The sequence below is a fragment of the Protomyctophum parallelum genome, assembly GCF_964188405.1.
Source record: "Protomyctophum parallelum genome assembly, chromosome: 1".
NCBI classification, from domain to species: domain Eukaryota; kingdom Metazoa; phylum Chordata; class Actinopteri; order Myctophiformes; family Myctophidae; genus Protomyctophum; species Protomyctophum parallelum.
The window spans coordinates 67,305,262-67,320,575 of NC_139697.1; the positions used below are offsets into that span (position 1 = coordinate 67,305,262).

Genomic DNA, 15,314 nt, shown 5'->3' on the forward strand with positions numbered 1-15,314 from the left:
CCGCTGCTGTTCGTTGGAGCCACATGTGTGTTGAAGGAGGGGTGGAACAATTTACACCGGGGGAGGAAGTACGCTGGAAGGGTGGAAGGCACGTTACGTCACGCTGTCACTGGAATATGTTTTGACCTCCCTTGAGCTCCAGAGCCGGAAAGGGCCTTTATATGTCTATGGTGGAAGGCACCAAAACTGGAAAACATTAAAAAATAAAACACCGGACTATTGCAAGTAATGCCACCAAAATGCATCTGCAGCTAGCGCCCCCTCACCCCGCTGATGAAGTGAAAAGTTTCAGAATTTCTGTAACGGGGGTCGGGAGGGGGCACCGAATGTGGTCATAGCGCCAGGCACCAAAAAAGGGTTGATCCGGCCCTGGGGCTGCAGGGAGCATAGTGCCTAATGGGACTCTCTTTTTTTGCAAACGGTGTGACCTGAAGGGCTCTTGTTTTACAGCGCCAGCTACTATTAGTATATAACCTCACAAAAACTATGCCTAAACCTAAAACCTCACAAAGCCTCACGTAAAACGAGCGCCCCCCCCCCCCCCCCCCCCCTCAGCGCTCATCAGGTCCCACGCTCTGCAAAATAAGGTAGTCCCAGTCAAGGTTAATTAAATAAGGTTAGGAAGCGAAGACCGTACGGTGGACTCCAAGAAACATACTTCCTCGTTGATGTTGAGAATCCAATGATTGTTACATTAGTGAAGCACAGACAGTGGTTCTCAAACTTTTACGTTTCTTAGGACCCCCATACTGAGAGTGTACAGATGGAACTAAAGGAACCATGAGGGTCCCCTGGACCCCACTTTGAGACCCATACTGGTGTAGTTGCAGAGTATTGAGCACCGAAGTGCTGACGTCAATATCGGTGAAGGGCGCAAATCCACGGGTTCATGTACTTTTTATTTGCATTGTAATCCCCATAGGGGGATTTTAGATCGCCTCATAGAAGAACTGTGTTTACACTCATATGGATATGAAGAATCAACTGACTGAGAGAATGAATTAGTTACATTTTCTCTAGAAACAGACTAGCATAATGTATCATATTATGAGTGACTGACTGTCGCAAACGATACAGAGACACCTCCCTGACAATAACGCCGAGACAGCTTGTTTATTTTTGGACCACAACGCTTATATGAAACGATTTCAAGATGAGCCCATGTTATTCTCCATAGAGAAATGACTTCCGTGGACCAGGCAGAACCAGGGGACGAGCGAGTGACGTCAGGACTTTGGCGCTCTGTTTCCAGTAAGCCAAAAGCACAAAAGCAAACTGACTCAGTTTGTCAAAACAATCGCTTGATTTACAAAAAGTGACATTTCAAGAGTTGAGAAAAAGCTAAAATAACTTATTTTAATGTGTTTCTTTGCAGTGAGGTTGAGACACTCGGTGGGAAAACAGAATGAAGAGGTAGGAAAGGAAGAAATGAAGGTAGGAAGCGAGAGAAGGAGGCTACATGGCAATAATAGGAACAATACATAATGAATCAACGTTATGATATTAATCATAATAATGTTATAGGGGGTAATCTAGCAGTACTGACTACGGTGCAAAAGGCTGCAGTATTGTCACAGTTAAAATCCTGAGTCATCCATTTAACCACTTTTAAGCCCTACTTTGTCGTAAGACAAAATAAGTGATGCGACACGTTGCGAGCTTGTAGATTGGCTATTTTCGCATTTTTCTTTTTACATATGAAACGGAAGCAAACATGAAAAAAAGTATCTCATTAACAGAAATGCCGCACCCTGCTCTTGAGCATTAGCATTAGATTTTATTCAAGTTGACTGACCTTTTGGTCACTCTGGATGAAAACACCAAACACTCTTGTATTGATGAAAGTCCAGAGTACTGTAAATATCACCTTTTTGTTTCTATTTTTAATTATTATCAAAAGGGGCGGCAGTGGAACGGGCGGATGGGAACCGCCAGGGCCCTGTGGGCTCCCCCAGAGTTGGCGTCCAAGTGTCCTTGAGCAAGACGTTGAACCCCAAATTTCTCCCGATGTGCAGGTTGGTGCGTTGCATGGTTTCCCCCGCCATCAGTGTATGAATGTGTGTGTGTGTGTCTGTGTGTGTGTGTGTGTGTGTGTGAATGGTTAAATATAATGCAATGCACAATCTATGTAAAGCGCTTTGGATAAAAGCACTATATAAATGAACCATTACCATTTTATCATTTACGAAAAGATTAAAAAAAATATTAAATAAACAATATTGTACTAATTTAAAAAAGTATTGTGTAATTGTAAGTCATGTAGCCTATATTCTATATTTCATATCGACATTCAACCAATTATTTTAAAATTATTTCATAAATACAATTAAAACAATTAAAAATAAATTCCACATAATTATGTAACGTTAAAGCGGAAGTGAAAGCAAGCGAGCTTGTACATCTGCTGTTTTCAGTTGTTGGGGTCCCGGAACCCCAGGAGGAGACATCAAACTTCTCTTTAGGGTCACGGGCTAAAAGGTTTGGGGAACACTCGCCTCGATACCCAGGCTTTCATTTTTGTCGGCGCAAAACATTAAAGCCTGGAGGAACGCATTGGCCGCTCTGGGCTAGAAGTGGGAGGAGTCAACCCTTCCGGGTGGGCGTCGCTCCAAATTATGTGACGTCGTAGTGCTGCACTAGGGGGAGAGAGGAGGGGCCCCGGGGGTGACTGGCCGATCGGTGAGATCCAATCAGGGCGTACGCAAATCTCTGCCGCGACCCCCCCCCCCCCCCTCAACCTAAACACATTAGCTCAGGTTTGGGGACCACTGGCCCAGAGTCACCAAGTCTGATGCTGCTGAGCAGATTGTAGGATTCTATCATGACGTACTTTATTCATGTTTGCTTCAGTTGTCACCTGCATCCCAACAAATGCACGGAAATATAAACAAAAATCTAAAAAAAAGTTAAATATGACCAAAACTAATCATTCTGGAGATAAATCTAAAATGTGCCCAAGATAGGGATGCCGGGTTTTAATGTGATTAAAAGATATAGACTCAGGATTTGTAGTACTGTGATTGACTATATGAGAATACAGCCGTGTGCTACTTCGCTGTGTTATGGTACATCAACACCCCACTCTCAGCTATTACTGTATATCTGCATAGCAAAACAAAAACGAAAAACAAGTCAAATAAATTAAAAAAAATTAAAAAGAGAGAGAGAGAGAGAGACAGAGAGAGAGAGAGAGAGAGAGAGAGGAGATACATCTCAAAAAAGAAAAAAATATCACAAGCTCTTTTACGAGCCGTTAGCGTATTTAACAATAACTCAAATCTCCTTCTGTGGCTAACATATTTTTTTAATCTCCTAGAATATTGTACAGAAGTTTTTTCGATGCAAGACTCATTATTACTTTTTTTTATTGTCTTTTTTTTGTAATTTAGTTTTTTGTCTTTTTAGAAAAACGATGCGCAGCAGTTGTGTCTACTTCCTGCTTCTCTTGGTCCGGGGGGGGATGGCGGGATGATGGCGACGTGTGATTGGATGAATGGTCGTCTAATTAATCATCTTCGTCTTCGACCGGGTCTGTGTCCCAGCACGTTATGTCAATCTCTGGAAATGCACACACACAGTTTACGGTTTACAATGTATAGGCATCAGGCAGACACTCTTAATCCAGAGCGATTTGCAGTAAGCACGGTAAACACGACAGCATGCTTTCTTTGTCTTTTCTTTTTTTAAAGATTTGTTTTTGGCTTTTCTGCCTTTATTGATAGTTTCAAGAGAAGACAGACAGGAAAGAGGGAGAGGGAGAGAATTAGAGGAGACACGTCAGGCCAGAGCCTATATGTGGCATGCGCCTGGACCACTAGGCCAGCGGGCTCCCCAGAGCATGCTTTCTAAATTACATTTTAGCCTTTGTGTTGCATAAGACTGCGAGGTCATCAAGTACTATGGCTAAGGTCTAAGTTGGACTCTGAAGAGACTTGCACGCACGCACGCACACACACACACACACACACACACACACACACACACACACACACACACACACACACACACACACGCACGCACGCACGCACGCACACACACGCACGCACGCACTGTAACCACAACTAACGCATACACACTATATCGTCGGGCAGAGACATCTTATCTCCAGGTTTTCTTAGATTTTGACGATATACTATTGTATCATGATGGATTTGTTAATAATATAATTTCATATTGAAAATGGATTTGCTCTGACCTGGTGGCTTGTTGTAAAACACGGGCGTGTGTTTGGCTGAGCACTCCTCCGATTGGCCAAACTCCTCTTCCTGTGATTGGCTGAAATAGCCTTCACTACCAGCCTGTATAGACACAGACAGGGACCACATCAGCTGCTGTAATGTGATTGGCCAGTAGATGGCGAATGTGTTCACTCAACTCAACTAAAAGCAACATTAACAGTAACATTGTCCTGATTATGTGGAAAGTAAGTGCATATACTACTAGTACTAGGGCTAGTACTGGACTTAAGTACAATTGTGTGGTACTTTTTTATTTTTTAAATGTTCAATACTTGGTATTTTGGTGCCAATGCCTAGTGTATATACTTTTACTCAAGTAAACTTTTTAATACAGGCCTTTCTCTTGTAACAGAGTATTTCTATGTTGTCGTAATACTACTTTTATGGACAGTGGTTCTCAACCAGTGGTCCTTGAGGGGGTTCCAAGTGGTTCCTACTGCACCCCAGCTAAATGATGGAGAGTTGGTAACCAAATGGACCCTTACCCTTAAACAGTGGGGCATTTTAGTTTTTGGTATGAAAAAAAGAAAAAGAAAAAAAACGGGTGGGAAATTATGTTTTTTAGGGGATGATATTTTTGTTTTGTGGTATGAAGACAAAAAAAACGGGGGTGTCAAAAAAACCTTTTTTCAAGGGATGACATTTACAAAAAAGGATATGAGTTCAGGGCCCTGAGGTCCTGAGTTTAAACTCATATCCTTGTTTTTTAAAATGTCATCCCCTAAGTTGCTCTGTAGAAAACCACTGATTTAAAGGAGAATTCCATGCTAGAAGGCTTTCCTTACCTTTATTTATAGTTGTTACGTCCCCACCAAAGAGGTTCCAGGTGTTATTTTGTGCAAAAGTGCATTATTGGCTATTTCCCCTAATATAAGCCCTGAATGGGGTTTTTTGTTGTTGTTGCTAATTTGCTTATTTCCATCAAAATAAGTAGTAAAGTGTGCCGCTTGGGATACTATTTACATAATGAATTGAGCGAGGGAAATAAGCAAATTAGCAACACCCCAATGCCCCATTCAATTCAATGCAATTCAATTCAATTCAATTCATTGAGGGCTTCTTATATTAGGGGAAATAGCCAATAATGAGCTTTTGCACAAAATAACACCTGGACCTCTTTGGTGGGGACGTAACAACTACAAATAATAATAATAATAATAGGTAAGAAAGCCTTCTAGCATGGAATTCTCCTTTAAGTAAAAGATGAATAAATATAATATATAAATATACACCACCGCTGGTTACCTGAGTGCCCTCCTTCAGCAGCGCCTCCCCGTTGGTGATCAGCCGCTGTGCGCTGTGGTCCGGCTCCGCCCCCTGCCCCTCCCCCGCCGCGGCATGCTGCAGCGCCTGCTGGTAGCTGAGGGTCATGTGGTCGGCCCCGCCCGCCACCGCCACCAGGCTGGAGGGCTCGTCGTCAGCGCCGGCGCCGCCCGAACCCGAACACGTGGAGCTGTCCGCCATGTCGTCGAAACTCAGCAGAGGCATTGGTCTGGGACCGCTATACGACAACACACAGACCACGTCACGACTAGGCCCGTGGCGGTTATTACTCTAAACTCAGCAGAGGCATTGGTCTGGGACCGCTATACGACAACACACAGACCACGTCACGACTAGGGACCGCTATACGACAACACACAGACCACGTCACGACTAGGCCCGTGGCGGTTATTACGTCGTCGCCTAACCGCAATTCACCCTTTGTCAGCCTTCTGATTGGTCCCTGACTGACTAACCAGTAACCAGCAGGCTTTTTCTGCCTCGTTTATGTTGAATTTGCATCTTTTTTTGGAAGAAACTAAAAACAAACATGATATGCCCATGCAGTCACTGCGTGATGTTCCTTTTGTCTGACACCAAGTTTAAACTAAGAATTTAATGCACAGAATATCAATATGAGGCAACTGAAAAACATGTTATTTCAATGGTAGTGGATGGAGAGAGAGGATTTTTGTCTAACCACGAAACCGCAACCAATGGGTGCGAAGAGGGTGAATTATCTGAGATAACCGCAATTATTCTGCACAGTCGTCAAGTCTTACATTTTTATATAAAACAAAATAGAAATATGAATTTATTAAATGTCATGGGCGGAGCAGAGTGCGGCAACTTTGTAAGCTAAGGCCAACCCCCTGACATGACCTAATAAAAGCGACGTGATTGGTTCATAAAAATCACACCCGTGTGACGTGAGGGGCGCTCTTATCATCGTAGATCATCATGCTACATCTCATACTGGCCAATCAGAATGCCTGTTGCCACAAATGTACGTCATATCTGATGGACATGTGACCTACTGTAGCTTCTCTGTTCATTGTCGATGGGAAATATGAGTCGTGTGGGGGACAAGACAAGTACATTTTCTCTTCATTATCAATGGCATGTAATGTTTGCGTTGCGGACATTTTGTGGGGACAAAAGCTGTATATAGGAGGGGCTAGCGCCCCTCAAAACCCTCAACCTGGAACACAGACGTGAAGGATTGTCCACTTGTCAATAAATATGTCCAGAATAGGACACCAGGCGGAAAGTGGTTAACCACTTCAACCCCAGCACTAGAGCTACAAGCTCACAACGAGTAGCATTGCAACGTGTCGTGAGCTTGTATATCAGGCTCATTTTAACGAAGATACTTGTAATGAGGATCAAAAACGGCCACCTGACAGCAGCGGGTTTGGCGTTGGGGCTGTCACTCATCCCACCCGCCAACGGGGAGGAGGGGGAGGTCTGGGAGCTGTCCCATATGTCCACCAGGCTGTCCGTCCCCGACTCCCACACGTTGAACTTGGCGGGGTCCCGCGCCTGGGGCGCCACGCTCTGCACGGGCCTGGGGGGCGTGGTCTCCTGGGGCTCCGCCTTCGACCCTGAACCTGCAGACGAGAGGCGAGAAGACCAACAGAGCTTTTAGATGGGCCACTTTAGCTTTAGAGGAAAAAAGGTAAAGAAATGTAATATTTATATTATTATTATTATTATTATTAATATTTTTATTTTTTGCTGCTGCATCAATAGAAACATTCCATTGACCAGTTATATAGGGGGTAACTAAAAACCTGTTCCATCTGGTGGAATATCTTATCTTTTTTTCTTCTTTCTTTTCTTAAGATATACGTTTGGGGCTTTTTAACTTTATTGACAAAGTAAGCGGAGACAGACAGGATGGCGACTCCAACGCACGATGCGCTGGCAGGCTGCCGGACCGCTAGGCCTTCCCGGGCCAACATGTTCTTTTTCTGGACAAAAAGTGTATTTTAGACAAGAAGTGACTAAAGTTTTCCATCTGTCCGAAGTAATTTCTGCCCCCCCGAAGTCTCCTGAACTCGAACGCAGCATTTTGCGTTGAACTGGTTTGTTTTCTAAATCCATGTCGTACGCCACATCTCCACTAGCTAAAGAGTGCTGGGTTGCGCCCTGAAAATAGCTGCGACGTGAAGTATATTTCATACCATACAGAGGAGAATTGTGCACGGCAGACATGAGACGAGATGATGTTCCACGATGTTTATTTCAACGAAGTACAGCACAGCAGTGAAGCATAGCATAATTAAGCTCACGCCAGCAAAGTGGCCAGCGTTGTAGATCTGCTATTTTTGTCCAAAAGTGCCCTCTTACAAGATTTCAGCCCCTGCCCCTCTAATACTCACAGCCGAGCACATTCCCTGCTCATACAGACACACAACGCTGGGCATAGGATAGGAGCACCGCTCAATAATATAGATGCCCCCCCCCCCCCCTTTGGCCCCTCCCATTCTGTGCTTCCTCACCCCACTCATTGGTGCCGTCGTCCTCGTGGTCTTTCCTCTGTTCCTCTGTGATGGGCGTGGTGACTATCTTAGGGATGGGCGAAGCGGCAGCCATTCTGCCGTCTAAGCTCGCTTGGGTGGTGTCATCATCATCGCCATCTAGTGGTTCAAAGGAGCATAGCAATACATAATACTGCCATATACACAACCCAACCACACACACACACACACAGCAGGATGTTCAGGTTGAGGAACGGGACAAAAATGGTCATCAAAGCTTATCTCCTCTTTTACCAAAACCTTTGTTGGTACCAATGTGGATGTGGTGGCTTTTGGCAATTATGTATACTTACTTTTCGACAAGAAAAACCTGTAAAGTTCTATATAAGTCGTATACGATGGCTTATAGAGCGTCACAGTCCCGCCCCCTTATCCCCTGGGCCACGGAAGTATTTTTTTATATTTTTGAGGGGCGCCAGCCCCTCCTATACACAGGTTTAATGTTTGTCTTTAGTTCAATTTGTTTTGTAAACACCATTGACAATGAAGGGAAAATTTACGTCATAAGGTGTCATTTACGTCATATTGTCTCTTTACTGTTAATGGCGTTTGATGTTTGTATTTGCACCGTTTGTTTTACATCACCATTACATCACCTAATCAACACGAGTTAGACTGAAATATATTAGCGCCTCTCACACGGGTGTGCTTTTAAAATATCAGGGGTCATCTTGAACTGTGTTCCAAAAATAAACAAATCAGCCCGGCAATTCTGTCAGGTATGTGACCCTATTTTGTTTGTTTGGTGAAAAAATATTTTCTTACTCTCATAATAAATGAACACTATTTCAGTGACGCTTCATATCCCTAATGATTAAAATTGCTGGGCTCATTTGTAGAATTTGGGTTAGTTACTAGTTACTACAATGGACTGAACAGCATGGGTTAGTTACTAGTTACTACCATGGCCTGAACAGCATGGGTTAGTTACTAGTTACTACAATGGCCTGAACAGCATGGGTTAGTTACTAGTTACTACCATAGCCTGAACAGCATGGGTTAGTTACTAGTTACTACCATAGCCTGAACAGCATGGGTTAGTTACTAGTTACTACAATGGCCTGAACAGCATGGGTTAGTTACTAGTTACTACCATAGCCTGAACAGCATGGCGTCATTAACACACATTAAATGTGTGGCCGAGCAAGGCAGAAATCAATGTTTATGAACACCAGATACTAATTAGACTATAATTATAGAGATGCCCAATATAATTGGTAAATGCCATATCGGTATCGAACCAATCTCAAAATAATCCAGAGTAGTAGCCTACTTTGTACTCACAGAGCAGCCAGTCTGTGTGTGTTTTTATTTATTTATTCTGCAATGAGTTCAATATTAATAATGTGATATAGATCATTCCATTATTGTGCATCTCTAACTAGGCTATAAAATAACACCAGTCACAATTGGTGAAAGCACAAAGCATGGATATCCGAATATATCACGTACGTATATGACTGTGGAGTCACAGATGAATATATCACGTACGTATATGACTGTGGAGTCACAGATGAATATATCACGTACGTATATGACTGTGGAGTCACAGATGAATATATCACGTACGTATATGACTGTGGAGTCACAGATGTTATATGAATATATCACGTACGTATATGACTGTGGAGTCACAGATGCTGAAATGACAGGACTGACTCGTACTGACGCACGAATGCTGTATGTTGTTGGCACTTGGCAGCGCTTTAGGGGGCCAATCAGTATTGATCACCGATCAGCAGAGTGTAGAGTGGTCCATTTGGTTCCAGTATAGAGTGACGTGGCGCTGAGCCAGTAAGTAACATGCAGTGTAAAAGTGGCTTTTAAAGTAAGTAAGCCTTACCGCCATAGGGCCACACGCTTTCTGCAGCGTGAGGCAGCATGGACTAAAGATGACAATTTGCTTCTGGCCCATTTTTACATGGATTGTGAACTGACGTGTTGATAAATGTGCACCGTCCGTGGTAAATTAAATCAATAAAATAGATGTACAAGTACATCCCCTGGACATGACGCTATAGGCTATGTCGCAGGGACTTACCCCAATCCAACCCTTGATGCAGAGTGCCAAGCAGAGAGGGCACTTGGCCTGGGTACCATTTCTAGAGTCGTTGGCATGACCCGGTCGAGGGATCGAAACCCAACCTCCCAATCTCAGTGCGGACACTCTCTAGTCTAACCACAAGGCCACTGAAGCTGGTACAAAAATAAATAAAGTGGCTTTTGATTGGGGACAGGTGGAGATGTGAGACTTTGTTACAGAAGGACAGAGTTTCGCTTGGGCTGAAATCCTGTTTGGACTGGAAGGTTCAGGCTGATACAGGACCAGGCAGAGGGTCAGCTTAACTTAAATAGTTTAACTAAATTGTGAAAGCAACAAATTAATTAATTCAATGTAACTTCTCAAGGACTTTAGGCCAGTTTGAACTGGGAGATGGATGTGATTTTTGTCTGCTAATTTCTTTGTTTCAACACTTTTCACAATCACAATTTCACTTCTTCTTTTCCTGAGCTGTTCCTCAGTTCATTTAAGAGCTGGAGAGATTGGGAAAGACCCCTGTTACTGAACAAAAAGCTGCACTTGACACTCCTCTATAGCCTTATAGGAGACATTGGCTTAAAAGCCTGTACTTAAACTGGTCTAAATTGTCAAATTAGAGGTTTCAAATTAGGTTCATTTGGACAGTTTTTAATTTATGTTCTGTTTTGTATGTTGTTTCTATGGACCATGAGTCTGCAATGAAGCCACCCATTCATTCATTTAATTCAGAGGACAAAAGGTTGAAGGGGGTTTGTTTTTTCGCTGTTAAAAGGAACCAGACTGAGCCGGTTTTCCATCCACTGACTCTGCAAAATGATCCGCCACCAGAAAGCCAAACAGAAATGGGACATTCGTGAAAACACTTCCCGAGAGGGACACAAGTGAAATGGTCCATTTTGCAATAATGAGCACTTATTCAGTCAAATAAAAATTTGAATACCGACTTTTACTTTGTAACAGAGTATTTTATAAATTGTGGTGGTATTGCCAATTTTTACTTGAGTAAAAAGTACTTGTTCTACCACACTGAGAACAGAGCATGCGCAAGACACTTCATGGCACTACTCCACACAAAGGTAAAGGGTCAATGAGGTCGGCCAGATGATGAGGTCACAGAACACAAAACCCCACGACTGGGGGGGGAAGGGGACGTGTGCATCAACACGGGCCAGGTTACTACGGTAACACGACAGGCGGCCATAACAAAACACACTCACAGGTTGGATGAGAAGAGAAGGACCAGCAGCAGTAGTAGCAGCAGCAGCCGTGTGTGTGTGTGTGTGTGTGTGTGTGTGTGTGTGTCATCAGGAGAATTTAAGATGGGAGAGAAAGAGTGAGATTTCATCAATCAGGGGTGCAACACAAGCTAATTGATCCGCTCTGCAACGGTTCTGGAACGGTTGGCTCAGAGTTGAATAAACACTGATCGGTTTACAGTGTGGATTTGTGGTCCCATGAGATAAAACATCGTATCAAATATTGGGTCCGTTCGTGGCCTAATTATTTTTAAACTGGGGGTACCCTTCAATTAAAAAAGGTTGAGAATCAATGTAGAACACCTGTGTTGAATAGCCAAGTTAAAGTCAGAGGTCCTCGATCGTCCCTGAGAAAACAGAACATTATTTCACAGCTCAAAACAATCGAGAACAGAAATGAACTAAACCACTTAGTGGCCACCAGTTATTAAGGTCATACAGTGTAACGTTCATTTCAGTAAGTCCTTTTGGCAACACTCATTACAGCGTTTGCTTATACGAAAGGAACGCTGGAAAAGGGAATGCCGCTGGGTCTGAGTAAATAGATAATTTGGAATGTACACAGAAACTGTATTAATTACCTCTAAAATACATGTGTAAAACACATTGTGTATGTGTGTATATCTTATCCTTTGTGTCTGAGCTGAGTTGTCTGTTTGTTTTGTCTTTGTCATAAAAATCTAAAAATCAATACAAATAGTATTGGAGAAAAAAAAAGAAAACGTAAAACACATAAATAACTTTGTGGTACATTTCCGATGCCTATGTCAGTCACGAATAAAAATAGTGTTTAATGTGTTTAAATAGTGTTTTGAGAAGATGTCAAAAACACATTCATGCGAAACATTATGTATATCTTTGTTTAATTAAAAAGGTTACACTGTATGACTTTAACTAAACACAATCCACTTAAAAACTATTAAAACAAAAAACGGTACAATGAGTCAACACAGCTACGAAGACAACATCTAAAAAACACTAAAAATGAACTATGTGGTCAACAAACAAACAATTAAGTCACACAAATGGACGAGAGACTTTACCGTTACAACCACAGAGGATCAACACACGATTAAGTTACGTTAGCAGGATGCTATGCTACTGGGTTGCTTCTAGCTTGTTAATTCATTAAGTTACGTTAGCAGGATGCTATGCTACAGGGTTGCTGTTAGCTTGTTAGTTCATTAGCGAGGAGAAGCTAGGTTGCTAGGCATGAACAAGCTAATGGTTAAGCCTCCATGGTAGTGCTGGTAGTGCTGGGAAAAAAAAGAACAAGATCTGTTTTGTAGAGCAAAACGTTGTTGAATCAGGGCATTCCTGTAAATAACGTTCTCATCCACGGCACCCCTGAATTACACGTTCATTTTTAACAGTTAAGTGTCGTATTACACTACGTAAATATTCAAATGTCATATTATGCTACGCAAATATGCAAATCTTTCCACCCAAAGATACAGTATGTTCACAGAGGAATATCGGTTTCCATTAGATTAGAACATGAAATATCTTTATACCTGAGGTTTAACCACTTGAACCCCAGCATCTCTATCTATTCTGGGGGAGGGGGGGGGGGGACGATGTTCACCAAAAATAGCTGATCTACAAGCTCACAACGCGTCACAGCGTTGTGAGCTTGTAGATCTGCTATTTTTGGTGAAGGGAGTTGGGGTAGATGGAGAAAGAACTCATGGAGAACACAGTGCAACAGTTTTACTTCGAGAGGGTCTAAGAAGTGGGTTAACTGAAGTGATATTGATGAATTCCAAATATTATCAAAGTATTGTGCGACGTACACCCTGAACTGGCGTCACGGCACCCACCACTACGAGAAACCCTGTTGCAGAGATCTGATCTTCTTGGCCAGCAACACCACCATGCCATGGAGTGTAAATCAAGCTTTTAGATGAGACATTGAGACAGACAGGGGAAAGATCTGGGGCCACTGCATGTGTTTGGTTTGTAAACAAGGGCTTTGTGAAAAAAAGAGGCACAGCGTTCTAATCTGAGAAGGAGATGGTGGTTGTTGTTGATGTTGTTGTTGTGGCTTTGTTTGGAATCTCTGGTTAGAATCACAGAATGAATTATATTGATTCATTTTATTATTTCCCTTTATACTTTTTATTAGATTGGACTAGCATTACACTGCAAGTCCAATCTAAAAAAAAAAAAAAAAAGATCCATCTTATTTTTTTTTTAATGATTACATCTCTTCATCACCAGGCTAAAGTTCACTTCATTCAGTGTGGATGTACTCATCATGACAGGAGTTTCAATTAATGCAAATGATTTGCACAAAATAAACTTTACAAGAGAAAGAGAGAGAGAGAGAGAGAGAGAGAGACACTAAAGAATTCAGAATAATCAGTAATATCTTATACCATAACTTATAACTTGTAACTTATATCCAGTGAATGCAACCTTGCATGATGGAATTTCTCAGAGCGATGTCGTGTTTAAACCACATTTACGTTTTTTTTTGGTGACCAGAAAGTCATTATGTTTTGTTTTCCAACACTGTGCTGTGATAAACACATCTAACCAAACTGACTAAAGTATAGTACTTTAAGTGATTGAAATAGTATACTGTGTGTGATGAAGTGGGCAGACTTAAGGTTTCCTGAATACTGTATATACAGTATAAGGATGCTATAGGAATGTAGGGGGTTATTTCATCTCAACTGGAAGAGATGGAACTGTCTTGTGCAGCGCTGTCAGAGAGGGTGGTGGGCAGGTGGGGTATGTGTGTGTGTGTGTGTGTGTGTGCGCGCGCGTGTGTGCATGCATGCGCGCGTGCGTGCGTGTGTGTGCGTGCTTCTTGGGGAGAGGTGTAATTTGTGTTGATCAGGTGACAGTGGATCAGGAGGTATACGTCGGAAGAGAATAACAGAATGTTATGTTTTGTTTCTATTCTTTTTTGTGTGATCTCCGTCAGCCTTGGTCAACCACCCCGAATATCCACTGAGAGCTCGGGTCAACCAAGAGGAGTTTCAATCCCACCCGGAACTGAATCCCAGTGTATTTCTTCATGTCCTTTGTGTGCGAGTACGTGGAAGAAATAAGAACTACCGTATACACTCCTTGAGGAACACAGTGAAATTCAGTCCCGATGCGATTAAAACGCTCTATTGACCAATACGGAATATTTCAGAACACAATCAGTCTGTTTTGATTGGTAAGTAATCTTTACTCTTTATTTGTTGATTTGGACGGGACAGTACATATTAATGAACACATACAACAGAACGAACGACAGCAGTAGAGTAGTGTAAATAACGTTGGAGTTAGCAAGGATGCTAATTTCCATCCGTAGTCCAAACATGTTAGCCTGGAATCCAGACTGGTTATTGGTTTCGCTCGGCAGATTTTTATTATTTGTTTTATTTTATTTTGTTCTCAGTCTGGTTATGATGGTATTTCCAAGGGGTGGAACGGGTTTTACGGGCACCCAGGTGCCACGGCTTGTGATTGGTCTGTGGGCCAACGGGCACCCAGGTGAAGTACATTTACTTAAGTACTACAGTATGATTGCGTACAATTTGGAGGTATTGAGTATTTCCAATTTCCAATACTTTTTACTCCATTACAATTATTTGAAACTTTAACAAGTTCACAATGCGTGCATACATTTGAACCAATACTTTTGCACTTTTACTCAAGTAAATTTTTAATTCAGGACTTTTACTTGTAACAAAGTATTTCTATTTTGCAGTATTGATACTTTTACTTTGCCAACGTAGTTGGTGATGTTTGGAACGCCTACAGTATATCTAAATGCCGGAGCGGTTGCGCAAAGACCCGCTCTGCAGCACTGTTTAATGCAATTTATTTGTGATTGTGATTGTGATTAATGATTGAAAGAAATAACTAGTGTATTGTCTGCTGTTATGGATATACATGCTGTTGACTTTGCCATCAGTAATTCAACCAAAAAATAACACGCACAAATAAATTGCATTAACCCATTTTGGGCGGG

The 15,314-nt window shown here is 42.3% G+C and overlaps 1 protein-coding gene across 2 annotated transcripts in view; it reads right to left on the reverse strand.

The window, feature by feature from the left end:
- Positions 1 to 1,964: 1,964 nt before the first annotated feature.
- The window catches only part of dbn1 (drebrin 1), a 144,697-nt gene continuing 131,347 nt past the window's right edge, over positions 1,965 to 15,314 (reverse strand). For both annotated transcript variants that reach the window (XM_083763903.1, XM_083763902.1), the window contains exons 11-15: positions 8,006 to 8,143; positions 6,901 to 7,111; positions 5,484 to 5,739; positions 4,196 to 4,298; positions 1,965 to 3,558 (exon numbers count right to left, since the gene is read on the reverse strand). In XM_083763903.1, the coding sequence (XP_083620029.1) occupies positions 3,506 to 3,558; positions 4,196 to 4,298; positions 5,484 to 5,739; positions 6,901 to 7,111; positions 8,006 to 8,143 (761 nt within the window). In that variant the 3' untranslated portion in view covers positions 1,965 to 3,505. The remainder of the gene's footprint in view (positions 3,559 to 4,195; positions 4,299 to 5,483; positions 5,740 to 6,900; positions 7,112 to 8,005; positions 8,144 to 15,314) is intronic.